Source organism: Rhipicephalus microplus, chromosome 5 (genome assembly GCF_043290135.1).
Source record: "Rhipicephalus microplus isolate Deutch F79 chromosome 5, USDA_Rmic, whole genome shotgun sequence".
Classification (NCBI taxonomy): domain Eukaryota; kingdom Metazoa; phylum Arthropoda; class Arachnida; order Ixodida; family Ixodidae; genus Rhipicephalus; species Rhipicephalus microplus.
Genome location: NC_134704.1, coordinates 158,040,738 through 158,061,107, shown reverse-complemented (window position 1 = coordinate 158,061,107; position 20,370 = coordinate 158,040,738). Strand labels below are relative to the sequence as shown.

General features: G+C 46.6%; 1 protein-coding gene across 2 annotated transcripts in view; it reads left to right on the top strand.

The window, feature by feature from the left end:
• LOC119173336 (uncharacterized) overlaps positions 1 to 20,370 on the top strand; it is a 763,312-nt gene that overhangs the window by 728,578 nt on the left and 14,364 nt on the right. For both annotated transcript variants that reach the window (XM_075896115.1, XM_075896122.1), the window contains one exon: positions 10,005 to 10,065. In XM_075896115.1, the coding sequence (XP_075752230.1) occupies positions 10,005 to 10,065 (61 nt within the window). The remainder of the gene's footprint in view (positions 1 to 10,004; positions 10,066 to 20,370) is intronic.

Here is a 20,370-nt window from a genome sequence, read left to right as displayed (position 1 = left end):
ATATCTGAGCACATGGGCCTACAACATTTCCGCCTCCATCGAAATTGCAGCCACCGCAGCTGGCATGCAATCCTGCGACCTGCGAGAAAGCAGCCGAGTACCTTAGACACTATACCACCACTGTGGGGCTATTATTTATTTATTTTAACAATTAGTTCTGTACGGTCTTTATTTGTACTTACCCTATGATTAGCCAAATTTATATTCCCCAGATTACTCAATACCTATTTTCCCTTCATCAAACTTTTAGGCTTTTTTCTTCATGTTTTAACCACCGGCTTAATAGCCAAACGCAATACTGGGTACGTGCCGAAACATTGGTTCTTGAAAGCAAATGTACAGTGAGCAGTCAGGGCATGCAGCTTGGTCAGTAAACTAGGTTATCCTCAACTTCCGCTTGACAATTTGTGCCCTTTCAACAAGTGGCATACAAGAAACAAGATATTATTGAATAATACCTACGAAACTAAAATTTCTCAAATTATTCTAACTATTCTGATAATGAGCTTCAAAAGAAAACAACCACACATGACGCTAATTTAAACAGGTATTAGGCTAACTTCAGGAAAAGATATTTATCAACTATTCAAACTCATGCGGCCAGATGAATAATAAAAGAAGCTGCCAACTTCAGCAGAATTGTTTATGCTTCATTAAATTACTAGAAGAAGCACTCACTGTAATAGAAGTGTGCATATTTGCTCGGCTTAATCAAGGCGTGCAGGAGTTCAAGGTGCATTCCTGAATGCCCAGCTCACATCCAAAAAGAGTCCACAGAAGGCCTACTTTCTTTTTAACAAGCATAGTAGTAAATTTCAAAGACAAAAAATTAGAGCGTGACGAATAAGCGCTGTCTTTTCAACAGCACGCTTGCATAAAATATTCAAATGACTAGATTGCGGAGAATTAGGCAGATGTAGAAACTGGGGATACCTCAATAGCATGGCTCAGAGGCGACATCAGACTTTTATGTAATCATAACGATGACCATTATAAATATTTTAAAACACCAATGGAACAAAGTTTTGATTTAGATCACATAATAACTTTTCAAGACACAAAAAATATTTGAAATTTCGAAGAATGATTGAGTGCTTGGGATTGATGGCAGAACGCAATTTGGTTCAAGAATAGGTTGTTTATTAAGAAAGTTCACCTAAGGACACGGATGTTTCATTTTATCTTTTTATTTCATTTTATTTACCCTCAAGGCCATGTGGCAATGTAGAGGGGAGTGGTTACAAGATTACAAAGAACTAAATGCAGCATAAAAATAAGTTATTCAACTAACAAAAAGTACTCATTATACAATCTTAGCTGCGTAAGTACAACGAATTCCATACATTATAAAAATAATACATAAAATGCAAGCATAATGCTTTGTACACTTAATAATATTACAAAATTAGTTAAGTCTTGACAGATATATGGTTATTAGTAATAGTTACTGTGTCTTTAGGTACATGGTTGGAATCTGATCAATGATCGACAAAAGCACTGCGAGTTTCATAATACAATGCCAACCTTATGACAATGGTCGATACGATGAGATATGTACTAAGAATTGAGGATTAGTTGGTCATGAAGGGCGGGATGATGAAATATTTTGTGAATAGTGGCCAAGCGGGATATTTGACGACTGGGTGCAAGTAAAGGTAGGCCTAGGTTGGGTTTCATTCAAGGTATACTGGCAGTGCGATTACAGTTTGACAGTATGAAACGGAGAGTTATTCTGTACAAGTTCTAGCGAAGTGATCAAGTTATCGTAGTAAGGATCCCACACAGAAGAGGCATATCCGAGTTTGGATCTTATCAATGTGTTGTATAAGAGCAATTTTCATGCTGATGGTGCTTTGGAAAAGTTATGACGTATGTAGCCTAACATGTGATTGGCATTATTAGTGATGTTATAGATGTGAGGTGCCCAAGAAAGGTTTGTCGTGATAAGAACAACCAAGTATATATACGAGTTGACCGGATCGAGCGGGACGTTGTTTATGTAGTATGTTAGTGGGGTGTTGGGTGGTCTGGTTACGCGCATTACGTTACATTTGCCAATGTTTAAGTTTATTCGCCATATGCTGCACCAGGCTGCTACGGTGTTAAGATCAGAATGAAGGATTGAAATGTCATTATCACCGATTATTTCACGAAAAATGACGCAATCCTCTGCAAAAAGGTGTATGTTACAAGAAATAGAATGCGTGAGGTCGTTAATATAAATAAGAAAGAGAAGCGGACCAAGGAGTGACCTTTGCGGTACTCTTGAATGAACCGTAGCAGATGACGAGTTCTTATTGTTAGCAGTAACGTCCTGAATTCTGGTAAATCAAAAAACACTCAATCTATTTCAGTAAAATATTGTCAAGGTTTAAAAGGCTCAACTTGAAAAGTAGTAGTTGGTGACAGACTGTCGAAAGCCTTGAGGAAGTCTAAAAAAATTCAGTCGGCGTATGATGATCGTTCCGAAATCTGATGCAGTTTGTGAGTGAATGATATGAGTTATGTGTCGCATGAAAAATGCTTGCGGAATCCATGTTGTGCAGGGGTGAAAAAGAGTTAGATTCAAGAAAGGTACTGAGGTTGAAAAAAATTACATGTTCTAATAGTTTACAGGAAGTGCTTGTTAGAAAAAGTGGGCAATATTTATTCAGAGAGTGTTTATTACCCAATTTAAAAATTGGCACTACCTGCCCGATTTTCCATTGCGCAGAAAAAGCTGATGTATCTAAGCATTGTTGAAAGATTTTTGCAAGTGTCATCGAACTGTAAGTGATGGTGCTCTTCAGAAATTTAGAACCGATATTGTCATGGCCAGGAGGAGAGTGAATGGGCAAGTTATATATACGTTTAGCAATACCCAACCAATAATTGTCAAGCTTACTGGCTTTGAATCTGAAGAGCAACTGCCAGCCCTCCGAGGTCAATTAAAACAAATAAACATTGGTGTCTCCAAAGATTTTTCAACAACCTCTCGTCTTGTCCGCAAAAAGCTAATCAAATTCCGTAACAATCAGCCTAATCCTGCCTCCTTTAAACTCCGCTACAATCAGCTGATAGGAAACAACAACTGTTACGTTTATAATGCTAGCCTTGGCATCGTCGGTGAATTGCAATCGCATACTTCTCACGGAGGTCGCATTCGCTATCTTCCTACAAATAGTGCACAATACAAATAGTTAGAGGGGCCGTGGTGTATTATCATCTTCCACAGCTGAGCTCTTCATCCTTTACTTTAACACGAGAAGCATTGCAAATAAATCTGACTTCTTATCATCCGCGATAGAATTGTGCGGGGCTCATGTAATTGCTCTCACGGAAACGTGCCTTTCTTCAAATTTGCATGACAATGAATTTCTTGATAATGCACAAAACTTTACTGTCTATCACTAACTGTGATCGCACCACGCGTCGAGGTGGAGGCGTGCTCCCTTCATCCGCACAAACATTCTCAAATGAACTCAACGATTTAATAAACATAGTTGCTTCACGTTTTCTTTCGACCCCTTTGATCTTAGTAGGTGATTTTTTATCTCCCTTACATTAATTGGACAACTAATCCACCATGCTTATCACCCTTTTCGGCTCACGCCAAAGATTTCATAGATATCTGTTCTCTTTTGGGTCGGCATCAACTGGTCTACCAACCTACCAGGGTAACAAGTTCTGCCTCAAATACACTTGACTTAAATTTGACTAACAAACCCATCTTAGCTTCTGAAATCACTTATCTGCCCGCTATCAGTAACCATTCCCTGCTTGCTTTTCACCTTAAAATGCCACCTCCCAAACTAACTAATGAGAAAAAGGTGATACATGATTTTAAAAGAGAAAATTTTGATGCCTTTAGCAATACGAGAAGGATTGATGAAAATTGCGGGCATGACGATATAGTCAGGATTCTGCGCATGAGGCGGAATGACGTTACCAACTGAAGAAAAGTTGTTTCTGAAAGTGTCATTAGGAAGATCGGTACATATGTTAGTAGGAACTGAATTGTCAAAATTAAATACTAGAGCTATGCTGTTGCCTGGCAAAGGGTTAATTAGGTGCCAAAATTTGCGTACATTGGTTGAGAGCGTTTCTGGCAGTGTACGAGAAACAAAGTGAAACTTGGGGGATTTCAGGGCGGCAACGTAAGCGTTGTGTGCAGCCTTGAAAATCTCCCAACGTTCTTCAGTAGGTGTCAGTGTCGCAGATTCGTAGTCGTTTTTTACGGTTAGACAGTCGTCTGATGTAGGCGTTGTATCGTGGTGCCTTCTGATTAAAGAAGATGTTACGGTTAGGGATGTATTTTGTGGTGAGTTCATCTACTTTTGCAGCAAAAAGATCCCAGTTCGCTTGTACACAGCGATCATCGAATCGAGAACAAAAAATATCAATGAAATTAGACAATTTAGCACTAAAGGCATCAAAATTTTCTCTTTTAAAATCACGTATCACCTTTTTCTCATTAGTTCGTTTGGGAGGTGGCATTTTAAGGTGAAAAGCAAGCAGGGAATGATTACTGATAGCGGGAAGATAAGTGATTTCAGAAGCTAAGATGGGTGTGTTAGTCAAAATTAGGTCAAGTGTATTTGAGGCAGAACTTGTTACCCTGCTAGGTTGGTAGACCAGTTGATGCAGACCCAAAAGAGAACAGATATCTATGAAATCCTTGGCGTGAACCGAAAAGAGTGATAAGCATGGTGGATCAGTTGTCCAATTAATGTTAGGGAGATAAAAATCACCTACTAAGATCAAAGGGGTCCAAAGAAAACGTGAAGCAACTATGTTTATTGAATCGTTGAGTTTGTAGTGCCATCATCACCATCATCATTTTTTCCATCACCGCGCCGCGTCTCTCGCGCAGCTGGCGCGAGCTCGAGCTGCGCGAGAATTAGAACGAGCTGACACGCCTGGCGTGGCGGACGCTGGTAGCCGACGTGGCTCCGCTTCAGGCCTGCAATAAAGTGGCGAGATCGGCACGGCCCCATCGGCCGCCTTCGACGTCGTCTCACGTCTCCTCTTCTCTCCCCGCTACATTGGTGACCCGGAGAACACGCCCTTCGCCGAGCGGCCCGCGGCCATGTTCCCGCAAATCTGCCCACCAGTGCCGCCGTTCCAATCGACCTACCCCAAGGTATGGTTCATGCAGCTCGATGCCGTTCTTGCGGTGAATGGCATCACGGACCAGCTGCTGATGCACGCCATTCTTCTCGACGCCCTACCGGTAGAGTTGCGCCATCTCGCTGCCACTTCAAGCACCAGCCCGCAGCCTTACGATGCCCTCTGCACTGCGGTGCTCGCCCGCAGCGGCAACACATACCATCCGCTTTCGTTTACCCGCACCAGGCAGGTTTCCCCGGCGTCGCAGAGCAAGGTACGAACCGGTCCGCAGCCCTCCATTGACCGCTACCTCGGTACCCCGGCTTCGACTACTTCTACACCTGATCCGGTCGCAGAAACATCCACTCCTGCACCTGATCACGACCGCGAGGTAGAAGACTTCCCCACTGCGACTGACCTTCCCTCCGAGAGGTACATTCCCTCAGAGCCCCCGTGCAGAGCTTCATCACACGTACCTGCTACCTGCACGTTTTCCAAGAAAGCGACGGCACTCGACACCGTGGCCCTCGCCGTTTCCGCGACCACCAGCTCAGACGTCTCGACCTCCTCCTCGCCGCAGCTGCTGGTCAGCTCCTCGACGGTGCCCCCTGCCGCTCCGCCACCTGCCACTGGTGCCAGCAATGGCCTGCCGGGTGCCTCGCTACATTCCACTCGCACCTACCCGGGCAGCAGCCGACCACACTCGGCGTCCCCGGCCCCTGTCCCTGTCTCTGTTTCGTGGTCTACGACGGGCCCCAGCGCCGTGCCTTCGCGGAGCCAGAGCCTGCCCTCAATGCTCGCCCGCAATGGCCTTACGTACCAACCGCTTCCTGGGGCCCGCGACTTTGGGGTTGTCACTGCGTCGCAACATGTGCTACCAACCGTGGCCCCACCAGACTCCATGACGGCCACCTTGCCACCCGCCTCGGAGCCTGGCACAGGTGACCTTTCACCCGTTATTGACCTCCCGACTTCCTCTCGCCTGGCCACTAGCGACGCGTGTCCCGCGTATGAACTGCCTACGACATCTGTGGAGCCAACTCAACTGCCTACGACATCTGTTGAGCCAACTGAGCTGCCTACGACGTCTGACCAGCCAACTGAACTGTCTATGACGTCTGTCAAGTCAACAGACCCAACTACAACCACTGTGGAGCCAACTGAAAGCATGGGAACAAGCACTGCCACCAGTCCACCAGCGTCGAATACCTCGACAGTGACTGAGGCGACAACTGAACCCGTCTTTCCTGCACAGCCTCCCATGACGCCATTTCCCGTGGTCCGCGTATTCGGCACGGCGACGAACGAGTCACAGCCGCTGCCTGCGGACGGCGTGTGCGACTACACCTTCTACGACGGCCTCTACGACACGGGCCCGTTTGACACGCTTTACAGCCCGCACTTTAGTGCACCAGTTGAGCACGTTCTCAGTCACGCGTCGCTTCACAGCGTCACTGAGTACGGCCTCTCTTTCGCCTACAGAAACGCATCACAAGTGGCGCGAGACCTCGAAATTCCAGAGGTGCTTTCCACGATTGAAGACCTCTGGGACCGAGCCATCCGCCATTACGCATTTCTTTCCATCGAGCGCTTACTTCTTCGTCCACTGCGCAACTCTCAGTGTCACCCACACGAGACCCACTGGTTCCCGATGGTCACTACACGTTGACAAACTGGACTTGCCAAAGGAACACTTTATGGACTACCGTTCATGTACATAGCATTTGTCACCCTCTTTCTTTTTTTCATATGCGTTCAAATCGCGCAAAGCGCTAGGGGGGGAGCCCTGTAGTGCCATCATCACCATCATCATTTTTTCCATCACCGCGCCGCGTCTCTCGCGCAGCTGGCGCGAGCTCGAGCTGCGCGAGAATTAGAACGAGCTGACACGCCTGGCGTGGCGGACGCTGGTAGCCGACGTGGCTCCGCTTCAGGCCTGCAATAAAGTGGCGAGATCGGCACGGCCCCATCGGCCGCCTTCGACGTCGTCTCACGTCTCCTCTTTTCTCCCCGCTACAAGTTCATTTGAGAATGTTTGTGCGGATGAAGGGAGCACGCCTCCACCTCAACGCGTGGTGCGATCACAGTTAGTGATAGGCAGTAAAGTTTTGTGCACTATCAAGAAATTCATTGTCATGCGCATTTGAAGAAAGGCACGTTTCCGTGAGAGCAATTACATGAGCCCCGCACAATTCTATCGCGGATGCTAAGAAGGCAGATTTACTTGCAATGCTTCTCGTGTTAGAATAAAGGATGAAGAGCTCAGCTGTGGAAGATGATAATACACCACCGCCCCTCTAACTATTTGTATTGTGCACTATTTGTAGGAAGATGTCGAATGCGACCTCCGTGAGAAGTATGCGATTGCAATTCACCGACGATGCCAAGGCTAGCATTATAAACGTAACAGTTGTTGTTTCCTATCAGCTGATTGTAGCGGAGTTTAAAGGAGGCAGGATTAGGCTGATTGATACGGAATTTGATTAGCTTTTTGCGGACAAGACGAGAGGTTGTTGAAAAGTCTTTGGAGACACCAATGTTTATTTGTTACAATTGACCTCGGAGGGCTGGCAGTTGCTCTTCAGATTTAAAGCCAGTAAGCTTGACAATTATTGGGCGGGATTTCGTGGGATAGAAGAAGCCCAACCTATGCGTCCTCACAATTTGGCCGTCTGTGAAGGAACCAATAACTGACTTTATTTCAACAGTTAGTTCGGCTTCTGTCTCCTGCCATGCTGCTTTAGAATCGAAAAGGCCTTAGGAGACAAGATTATTGCGCATTTAACGGACCCCTAAGTCGTCAAGTCGTGGTGGAAACGAAGTATAACGTGCTTCAAGGTTGTTGATTGAAACATGCATTTCAGATAACTGTTTCTTATATTTGTCTAGGGTTTCAGATTTTTGCTCGAGATCGTCCAGGCACTTTTGTACAGCCACAACTGTTGCCTATATGGTCTTTTGGCTAAATTTAGTATACATTATGTCGGCAGCTAATTCGTTCTGAACCTTTGCACTTTGTAACGATCGCGTATGAATATCCTTGATTAATTTCGAGAGAATTCATCTGCTCGGTTGGGTTTTCCGGCAACGATTCATTGATTGATTGATTTGTGGGGTTTAACGTCCCAAAACCACCATATGATTATGAGAAACGCCGTAGTGGAGGGCTCCCGAAATTTTAACCACCTGGGGTTCTTTAACGTGCACCCAAATCTGAGCACAATGGGCCCACAACATTTCCGCCTCCATCGGAAATGCAGCCGCCACAGCCCCGATTTGATCCCGCAACCTGCGGGTCAGCAGACGAGTACCTTAACCACTTGACCACCGTGGCGGGGCTGGCAATGATTCAATATCTAAAAAAGATTTTCAGAATGAGTAGTGCGTCCTGGATTGGTTTCGATGTCACCAGAAAGCAAAAATATTGAAATACAGTCCAACAAAAGTGCGCAAAGTGTTCGTGGACACGGGAACACTACCAAAAAGGCATAATCTGACTTCTTAGCAAAGAGTGGTTACGGTTTACACACCTTCATGTTTAACAGGGAATCAGGAAACCTCGGCGTGGTGCTGTTCCCGTGTCCACTGAAGGAAGATCGGTTGTAGCGGCAGCTTAAATTCTTCGCCGTGGGTGATGTCAGGGTCGATATAGCTGGCTGTCTGTAGTCGATGGCCGAAGGAAGTTAAGCCGGAAAGTGCACATGCCCGGAGTCAATCACGGACGAAAGTGCTATCGGTGCTATCGGCGCAGCAGGAACGTTTATCGGGCTGGCAATGGCAACCGTTGACCACGACAGCAGGAGCACTGGAAAAGCCTGCTTGTTGAACAGTAGATTCGGAAACGTCGGCATGGTGCTGTTCGCGTGTCCACTAAAGTACCGCTGTTTTCCCGGTAGGCATTCCTATATCATGAAAGCGATTAAACTCTGTTATTTAACCTTAAAATGTACGACCACTGAACGATTCCCGCAATGATACATGGTAGAGAGAGAGTCAGTGATTAACAAAGTGGCTCATGAAGAAGTTAAGAGCAGTGCGACGTGCTATGAAAGACAAATATGCAAAACACAATGAGAGGCATAAAATGACTTACAGAAGCAAAAAAGCATCAGACATTTTCGCCGTGATGGGAACAGTAGGCTAAGCTGATTATGTAAGCCGAAAAACAGAGAGTTGATGATTAGAAAGGACAAGAGGATAAAGAACCAAAGATGCAAATGGTTGCAAGAAAATGTTTAGCGTTAGTGTACCTGGTAAATTAAGAAATTTCACAGCCGTGAAATAGAATTCTCCTTCGCAAAATAGCGCAAATCAGAGATCCTTAGGTGACGGCATGCTTGTGCAGCTGACATGAAATAGCCTGATTACTAATACGATTATGACTAAACACACGTCTAGATCAAAACTTTTCATGAGCTTGACACCGCGAGTGAGAATACATTACACAATAATAAAAAAAATTAACTGTAAAACTTCGCTTTTGTGTTGCGTGAAGTAGGTGTAAAATTTCTCATTTTATTGCGACCAGAGGTCTTTCATTGAACGCTGTTTTCGAGTTGCGTTCAAGTCACATCGGTCATCCTCTCTGTGGCGCATATACACACCGCTAATTCTGTTCCACTGCACATCTGAAACGCCATTTTGAGTTCAAAATTTCACGCATATGCTTATCATACTTCGCAAACGTGGACGGGGGCCGCAATGATTAAGACAATGATCATCACAACATGAAAGCTCCAAATTACAGAAGAATGTACGTGATCATACCGCTTGCCAATGCCAATGCTTTCCTTGAAATTTTCGGCAATGACTTTCACCTGTGACACTTCATTAGGCCCTTTTACATCATGATTACACATGATATTCCAGTATTGTTACTTATATTTTATTCAGCGATTTATTCACCTTTGTTTCAGACTTGCAAAGATGAGAGGGACTAGCCGTCCAGCACATTTTGCAGAACCTTGCCCTAGTTTCGTAAGTCCATTTGTTCTCTGTACGCCTTGTTGACTAATAGAAGGGAAGAAGTTAGGAGCTATTTGCTGATTGTCTCAAGGGCAAAGCAAAGCAGATCTAGCAGACAATGCAATGCTATTCATCGTCTGGCTCATGGCATGTTCTATATACCATTGTTCCACTCATTACGCACAGTGGTATTGCTTTTGGCGAAAAGAAGGAGAGCGTCAGTAATTCAGCTCAATCAGTTCCAAACGAAATACCATGCCTGCGCAAAATATGCTGCGCAGTGAGGGCGAAAGCTGGAAGGGCCGTCTTTGTAGAACTCGTGTCGAATTCTCGTGGTTCGCATACTAAATGTCCATTTGTAAATTACCCATTACGTCAAAAACCTTCATGATTTTAAAAACTACGAGAGTACTGACTATACCCTTAATCTTCATTCGACAGAGAAGAAAAGTGTGCACTACGCGTATATAAAGAAATACGTGCACTTCAAGATGTGGCTGATGATATGAGTAAATATGGTCGAGCCCTTTGTAATGGGTTGGAAGCGTTAAAACCATTTACTTATCGCGCAATATACATTCTATGGCAACTGGTTTTATGGCATCTCTTTGACCACACCATAATTTATCAGTTAACGTGATTCTTTGTTCAAGGTGGCGCCTTTGTAGCGATGTTTAAAAATTTATAAACTTGCAGCCACTGATGTGGCTGTGTGTAAGAATGCTCGAATGCCACTCAGACTTCAAAGTGACAAATTTTGATTGCCTCCTTATTAAAAAATTCGAAGCAATTCTTCGTATTCTGACGTTACTTTGAGCATATGTGCATATGCGTATCTATCTATCTATCTATCTATCTATCTATCTATCTATCTATCTATCTATCTATCTATCTATCTATCTATATATATATATATATATCTATCTATATATCTATCTATCTATCTATCTATATATATATATATCTATCTATATATCTATCTATCTATCTATCTGTCTGTCTGTCTATCTATCTATCTATCTATCTATGCCTACATCTGGGTGTTCGTGATCTCATGTTCAACTTGGGGTACACCGAAATTAGTACGGGAGGGTAAAATGGTTAGACGAATACAATGTGCTCGTCACGACCTGAATAATGTCATAATATCGTTGCGTACTGGTCAAACAATTGCAAACAACAGTGTCACTTATCCTCGATGGGCACGTATATGCAACGGGTATGTGCGCATGGGCCACAGGTCACAGAAGTTTTATATCTACCCAGTAGCAGCGAGAAAACACATAAATAATTTTTTTACACTTGTGCGTTAAGAAACAAGCTTACTTAGGCACCATTGTCAAGACGAATGCAATGCAATGTCGTTGCGGGGGCACGCCACCGCAACGATAGTGGTCACGAAAATGCCCTTCTTAATGCAGGTTTTCGTCATGTTGTTCGCACCATTGCTCCGCCTTGGCTTCCTGGTTAACCACCCGTTCCTGGACTATTACCAAAGCGCGCCCGTCACGATTCAGTCGCTGGCCTGGAAGGCCTCTTCACAAGAAACACCGAGGATGCCTTTTCCGTCGGCCGCTCGCTTCTGCGTCTGGCAACACCGGGCTACTAGAAGTGAGGGGTGTCAACATCGCCTACAAACAGCGGCACCAGACTCGAGCGCCTTGGGGCACGCCACCGCAACGACAGTGGTCACGAAAATGCCCTTCTTAATGCAGGTTTTTGTCCTGTTGTTCGCACCATTGCTCCGCCTTGGCTTCCTGGCTAACCACCCGTTCCTGGACTATTACCAAAGCGCACCCGTCACGATTCAGTCGCTGGCCTGGAATGCCTCTTCACAAGAAACCCCGAGGATGCCGTTTCCGTCGGCCGCTCGCTTCTGCGTCTGGTAACACCGGGCTACTACAAGTGAGGGGCGTCAACATCGCCTACAATTAGCCGCACCAGACACGAGCGCCTTGGGGCACGCCACCGCAACGACAGTGGTCACGAAAATGCCCTTCTTAATGCAGGTTTTCGTCCTGTTGTTCGCACCATTGCTCCGCCTTGGCTTCCTGGGTAACCACCCGTTCCTTGACTATTACCAAAGCGCGCCCGTCACGATTCAGTCGCTGGCCTGGAATGCCTCTTCACAAGAAACCCCGAGGATGCCGTTTCCGTCGGCCGCTCGCTTCTGCGTCTGGCAACACCGGGCTACTACAAGTGAGGGGCGTCAACATCGCCTACAAATAGCGGCCCCAGACTCGAGCGCCTTGGGGAACGCCACCGCAACGACAGTGGTCACGAAAATGCCCTTCTTAATGCAGGTTTTCGTCCTGTTGTTCGCACCATTGCTCCGCCTTGGCTTCCTGGCTAACCACCCGTTCCTGGACTATTACCAAAGCGCGCCCGTCACGATTCAGTCGCTGGCCTGGAATGCCTCTTCACAAGAAACCCCGAGGATGCCGTTTCCGTCGGCCGCTCGCTTCTGCGTCTGGCAACACCGGGCTACTACAAGTGAGGGGCGTCAACATCGCCTACAAATAGCGGCACCAGACACGAGTGCCTTGGGGCACGCTACCGCAACGACAGTGGTCACGAAAATGCCCTTCTTAATGCAGGTTTCCGTCCTGTTGTTTGCACCATTGCTCCGCCTTGGCTTCCTGGCTAACCAGCCGTTCCTGGACTATTACCAAAGCGCGCCCGTCACGATTCAGTCGCTGGCCTGGAATGCCTCTTCACAAGAAACCCCGAGGATGCCGTTTCCGTCGGCCGCTCGCTTCTGCGTCTGGCAACACCGGGCTACTACAAGTGAGGGGCGTCAACATCGCCTACAAATAGCGGCACCAGACTCGAGCGCCTTGGGGCACGCCACCGCAACGACAGTGGTCACAAAAATGCCCTTCTTAATGCACGTCAGTTACCTTTCAAACGCAGCCTGCGTGCGTTCTGGAAATCGCTGTCTTCTTGCGGTGTCGTGCCCCACTTGTGTTATTGGTACATGTAGGTTACTGTGTGAAATGTTGTGGTCTCTTTGTAACAATGCTCAGGCGGTAATTATGCTCCTATTGTTGTCGGATGACGTCGAACTAAACCCAGGACCTGTTTCACCACCGTCAATGGAAACCATTGCAAATGCAATATCCCGCATAGAAGCATATCAAACCTCGGTCCTGACAGAACTTTCACTAATCCGAACATCCCAGTCTAGCATTGAGGCGCTCGTGACCACCCTCTCGACTCGTGTTGACACCCTAGAAAAAATTGTGCAGTCGACTCAGTCTAACGAAACAGGTCTAAAGGCAGACGTGAAGGACAGTTTTGCCAAACTTTCTGCGGAAATCAGGGTTCTTACAGATAAGTGTGATGATGCTGAAAATCGCCTACGTCGTTCTAACCTGCTTTTTTGTGGTATCCCAGACACAAAAGGTGAGTCTTCGATTCAGTCCCAGGCAAAAGTGATACAATTTTGCTCTGAAAATCTCGGTATCTTCATACCAGAACACGACTTGGAGCGTGCACATCAGCTTGGTCGATACCAGCAAAACAAAAGTAGACCTATCATAGTAAAATATGCAAGATTTAAAGATAAATCAAAAGTTCTTGCAGTTGCATCCAAGCTCAAGGGCACGACTTTTTCAATTCGCGAAGACTACTCAGCTAGAGTTCGACAGGCACGAAGGAAACTATATGACCATGGCATGCTGAGCGGCAAACCCTTCAAGCTATGCTTTGACAAGTTACTACTTGAAAACAAGCAATTTTCGTACCATGCAGAATCTGATAGCGTTGTTGAATTGCAGTCGTAGCAGTCATTTCTATATCTCAGGCATGCGCGTCGCCCACTTCCCCCTCAACCTTGCCTCGCCCCTTTGAATGATCCCGTTTGTCAATGTATGGCAGTCTTAATCGCTAATGTGCGTAGTTATCTGCCTAAGAAAGACGCTGTTGAATCCTGTGATGTGTGGTGCGCGTTCAAAGTGCGCGCCTTCGAAAAGTGCGCGTCACGGAAAAAAAAAAAACAAAAGGAGAAATACCAGAGTGCACGTGCGGTGCTGCTCAAACAAGAATGACGACGTTAAAGAGCGTCAAGCACGAGGATGCGTGGCAGGACGTGAAGTAAACAAAAGGTAAAACATCCAATGGGCAGCGAACACGGAGATTTCAAGGCCCAATGGCTTGACACCACGAAACAGTAGTATCTCCAATGAGAACGAGACAAGTGGGCCAGAGCTGAAGCAGGAGCCTGGGGAGACCAGAGCAAGGGGAATTCGAGGCAGGCAGTGCAAGCGGAAGGTCGTCACCGGACCGGGCGCTGAAGATGGGCCGTTGGGTTCCGGACCCGAGCCTACAGGACTTCCACCGGCCGGGGCCTCCTGCTGTCGGGTTCCCGCTCCAAAGGACCGTGGCCATCCGGTCCTGAACTCCTTTCCAGGGCCTGCGGACTTTGGTTCCGGCAGGCGAGCTACAGCCGTCGGGCTCCGGGCCCGAGCTGTGCGCCCAGCTGCTTGACTAGGTCGACCCTAGTTCCCGGACGCGTCGCCACCAGCCTGCGTTCTCCCGTCTCCGACGTGTCCACGCTCCTCAAGCCGAAACCATCACGATTTGGTAGGGCTTTTCGACGTGTCGCCAGCAGCCAGCGTTCCCTCGTCCTCGTCCAGCCCACGCACTGGCTCAGGAGTCACGGCGTTCCGGTTTCTCATCACCGCCGAAAACCAACTTGTGGGTGAGACTGCACCGATACTCTTGCGCTACTCCCATCACTCAGCCTCTTTCGAACGTTAGGTTTAGTTACTGACTTTGAACGTTCTTGTTGGGTGTTTACAGATGTGTTTCGTCATGTCCAGTCAACTGTTTATTAAGTGTTTGTTTTGTGAGGAATCTTTGCCTTCTTTCTTTTCAATTAAACTTTTTGTGTGTTTCTTGGAAACCGAACGGCTTTGTCCTTATTAACAAAACTCTCTGAGGCTCAGCCCGGGAGAAAAACAAATCAGCAACAAGAACCCGCATCACAAATTGGCGTCCGCAGCGACAGGACAAAGTCGTTTGTTTTTCCAGTAGATTTTTTGACGCGGTTAACACGATGACGAACACGTGGGAGTTAATTGAGTTGGCGGATAAAATGGGACTGACGGGAGCGGAGTTTAGAGTATGGTACGAGGAGCGGATGGAGAGGGAGCGTGAGCAACGGGCTGCAGAACGAAAGGCGGCGAAGGAAAAGCTTGAATTGGTGCTTAGAGCTAAGAAGGAGGAGCTAGAGCGCGTAACGCGTGAAAATAAAGTGTTGCTAGAGCGTCAGACACGCATACTGAAGCAGCAGCTCCAATTAGAGAGGGTGGACTTCGAGCGGCGACTCGAGCTTGCGATGGCGAAAAGGGGGCAGCTGGCGATGCAGAAGGTCGAGCAAGCGGTGAATGTTTGCTCCGATAGCAGCGTTTGCTGGAGGGAAGTCGATTCCTGCAAGGTTGGCCTCGAACCTCGCGACAGCCTTACTTCGGAGCGAGAAGCTCAGATAGAGGAAGGCAGAGAGGTGGACAGCCAAGAAGGCAGGAGTCATGAGGAGTTTGTTGAAGCGACGGAAAGCTTCTCTGGCTGGGAACATATTACTTCCGTTAGCTGCTTGGGGACCTCTGAGAGGCCAAGCACCTATGAAGAAGAGCGCCTGGATATGGGCGACCTAGAAGCTGTGGAAAATGTGGTGGAGCAAAGCTTCGATAGCAGGGAACAAAGAAGTTCCATTCAGAATGAGGTGTGTATCAGAACGTCTCAAAGGCCGAGCACATTTCGGGAAGGGGTAGGGCTACCTCTCAATAGCTCCATGGAAGGAGCGCTAGAACGTCATTGGGAAGATGGCAGCGAATGCCATGAAGGCTCTGATATAGTGGCCACTGATTGTTTTGTACCGACAGAGGTAGCAGCAGGCACCACGTCAATGGTCCTAGACCATACGTATATCTCACTCAGAGAGAGAGGGGATTCTAGTTCACAGGATAGCGTAACTGCTATTTGTCCGAGAAAACACGATGGGAGTGCTGAAGCACTCTTCAAAATAAACAGTATCGAATCGGAGGTGGGCTCGATAGTAGGTATGGAGAATGCCAGACAGGGTCTTGAACCTGAGAACGTGATTGGTTTTGAACCTATAATTAAGTCCACTCAAGATGAGCTGTATAATGACCGAGCACAACGGCATCCCTTCTCAAGAATCCAGGAACCTCACACGCTTGTCGGAGCGTTTGGGCTTGCTGAGGGCACCCCGAGCTTGTGTTCATTAGATGGTGAATTAAAAGAAAGCATTTGTGTGAGAGATTGTGGCATTTGGACATTCGTGTCTCAGTGCGTTTCGTGTCGACGCCGACGGCTCGAGACCGCGCCCTGTTCCTCTGTGACCGGTAAGCGTTCATGTGGCCGGCGGGGGCGCAGACACGCGTTTCAGCGAAAGTGCATAAAAGCATGTTTGCCACAGTTACTTTCGAAACGCGCGAGAAGGGCAGTGCGTCTGGTTTGGGACGCGATAACCTGAGTGTAGGGTTAGAAAACCGGTAGCTCTTTCTGGACTTCGACTTTTAGATGCGGACACAAGTAGCTTTGTCCATAGTCGATTTTGTAGTAAAAAGGTTTATTCCGGGTTTCAGAACTTTTAAATGCAATTGGGTGAATCTAAAGTTTAAGTGTGGACATTTGGACGATGTAGCGAACTGTAGCCCGGTGATGTGTTGAACTGCGTGGTGCAAATATGTGGTTTAATTGTGACGTAGTGCAGAACGCGCACTCATCGGCAGTTTTTTTTTTCTAAAAAAAAACTTGAATAAAAGGGGGGCGTATGTGATGTGTGGTGCGCGTTCAAAGTGCGCGCCTTCGAAAAGTGCGCGTCACGGAAAAAAAAAAAACAAAAGGAGAAATACCAGAGTGCACGTGCGGTGCTGCTCAAACAAGAATGACGACGTTAAAGAGCGTCAAGCACGAGGATGCGTGGCAGGACGTGAAGTAAACAAAAGGTAAAACATCCAATGGGCAGCGAACACGGAGATTTCAAGGCCCAATGGCTTGACACCACGAAACAGTAGTATCTCCAATGAGAACGAGACAAGTGGGCCAGAGCTGAAGCAGGAGCCTGGGGAGACCAGAGCAAGGGGAATTCGAGGCAGGCAGTGCAAGCGGAAGGTCGTCACCGGACCGGGCGCTGAAGATGGGCCGTTGGGTTCCGGACCCGAGCCTACAGGACTTCCACCGGCCGGGGCCTCCTGCTGTCGGGTTCCCGCTCCAAAGGACCGTGGCCATCCGGTCCTGAACTCCTTTCCAGGGCCTGCGGACTTTGGTTCCGGCAGGCGAGCTACAGCCGTCGGGCTCCGGGCCCGAGCTGTGCGCCCAGCTGCTTGACTAGGTCGACCCTAGTTCCCGGACGCGTCGCCACCAGCCTGCGTTCTCCCGTCTCCGACGTGTCCACGCTCCTCAAGCCGAAACCATCACGATTTGGTAGGGCTTTTCGACGTGTCGCCAGCAGCCAGCGTTCCCTCGTCCTCGTCCAGCCCACGCACTGGCTCAGGAGTCACGGCGTTCCGGTTTCTCATCACCGCCGAAAACCAACTTGTGGGTGAGACTGCACCGATACTCTTGCGCTACTCCCATCACTCAGCCTCTTTCGAACGTTAGGTTTAGTTACTGACTTTGAACGTTCTTGTTGGGTGTTTACAGATGTGTTTCGTCATGTCCAGTCAACTGTTTATTAAGTGTTTGTTTTGTGAGGAATCTTTGCCTTCTTTCTTTTCAATTAAACTTTTTGTGTGTTTCTTGGAAACCGAACGGCTTTGTCCTTATTAACAAAACTCTCTGAGGCTCAGCCCGGGAGAAAAACAAATCAGCAACAAGAACCCGCATCACAAATCCCTTCTGAATGACAACAACACTGACGTTGCAATATTTACGGAATCTTGGCTTCAGCCGCACATTGCTGACCACGAGCTATTACAAGACGGCCGAGCGTACGCTGTTCACCGGCTTGACAGGGTGGGGCGGAGGGGGGGCGGAATATTGATTTTTGTTAAAGAAAGTGTTCCTTCTTATGTCATCAAAATGAACTGTCAACACGGAATTTTCTGTGTGAACATCTCACTTGCTTCGAAAATGACTGTGATTATTGCTTGTTACCGCGCTCTTAATTGTGATGCCTCCCTCATTTATGAACTAAATACAGTCCTAGTACATCTTTACTCTCGTTTTCCTTTTGCTTATTTTATGCTCTGTGGTGATTTTAATTCTCCAGATATTAACTGGACAAATTTTGAGTCAGATAACCGCCAGTCCAAAAATTTTCTTGAAATGACCCCGACGTTTAACCTTACTCAGATGGTTAACACACCAACCCGTGGGGCAAATATCTTAGACCTCGTACTTGTTTCCAAGTCTGATACAGTTAAATCGGTATCATTCGTTGAAGGTCTAAGTGACCACAATTTAGTGCTATTTAACCTAAGCATCCCACGTCCTGTACGACAGCGCTCAATAAAGCCCATCAGGGATTACAACAAAGCCACTTTCACAAAAATAAACTCAGAATTAAGTGAGTTCCTTGATTACTTCCGTCGGTCTGCTTCACTTCGTTCAGTAGACGATAATTGGCTGTTATTTAAGAATAAGTTAACATCGCTTGTAGAGTTACATGTACCCCTTGTACGCATTCGCGGTGACCTGGGAAAACCCTGGTTTTCGAACACACTAAAGAGGTTGTTAGAGAAAAAAAAGCGTCTTTTCCGCGATGCGAAGCAATCGGCAATTTACTCAAAGTGGGAAAAGTATTTTACGAGTCTGCGTCAATATACTTCTGCTTTGAGGCAACCCAAAAAGAAGTTCTTCCACCACGACTTGCAGACCATTTTGCGTGTCAACCCTAAAAAATTCTGGAAAACCCTCAGACCTAGTAAAAGCTCCAATAACATTTCTTTGAGTTACCCTGATGGTTCCAACGTGCCAATTGATGAGCGATCAGATGTAATCAACTCGTACTTTTCATCTGTTTTCACTAATGAACCCACGCTAAACGACTTTGATCCACCCAACCTTTCTCTTTCCGATATGCCTCTTATAATCATTACTTCCCAAGGAATCTTGAAGCTCATTGAAAAAATGAAGATTTCTAGTGCCCCAGGACATGATGGTATTACAGCCAAAATACTAAAAGGCACGAAAGTGTTCTCTAGTTCTATATTAGAAATAATTTTTACGCAGTCTATCACTGACAGTTCACTTCCGACGGACTGGAAAATTAATAAAGTAGTACCTGTATACAAGTCTGGCAGCCGCTCAGATCCCTCCAACTATCGTCCCATTTCGCTTACAAGCATTGCCTGCAAACTCCTAGAATATATACTCACAAATAACCCGTCATCTAGGTAATCATTCCTTCTTTTTCCCCAATCAACATGGTTTTCGGCCTAACCTATCATGTGATACTCAGCTCTTTGAATTTGTTACTGAGCTTCACATAAACTTAGACTCATTCTTTCAAACTGACGTCATTTATCTTGATTTTGCGAAAGCTTTTGACTGTGTTTCTCACCAGCGACTTCTGGCCAAGCTCTCATGCCTACAGCTGGACCCCCTAGCGTTGTCATGGATCCGATGCTTCCTGACCAATCGTCTCCAATACACGGTTGTCGGTAATCACTGTTCAGGCACTACTAACGTGATTTCTGGAGTACCACAGGGATCCGTTCTTGGTCCTCTGCTCTTTCTCATCTACATAAACGACCTTCCTAATGGCATTTCATCTTCTATTCGACTTTTTGCAGATGACTGCGTTCTTTATCGTCGCATCGCACACAGAACTGACCATGAAATCATTCAAAGCGACTTACATCAAATCGAATCCTGGTGTTCCAATTCATTAATGAAACTCAATATTTCGAAATGTAAAGTTATGCAGATATCCCGTAAGTGCTCCAAAAGTAATTACACGTATTCCTTGAACTCGATAGCTTTGTCCCTCGTCGAATCCTAACGTTATCTTGGTGTCACAATAAACAAAAAATTGACATGGTCCGATCATATCACCAAATTAGCAGCCGACACTACTAAATAACTTGGTTACATCAGACGTTCCCTTTCCTTGTGTCCCTCATCCACGCGAAAACTGGCTTACGAAACATTTATACGAAGTAAGCTTGAATATGCCTCAGCTGTTTGGAGCCCTCATCAAGCATACCTCATTAACACTTTAGAATCTATACAGCAACGTGCGGCCAGATTCATCTCTTCTAGGTACGGCCGTGATGAAAGCATCAGTGCCATAAAGTCATCATTGGGACTCGAGTCATTGTCGTTCCGTCGGAAGATTGCAAGGCT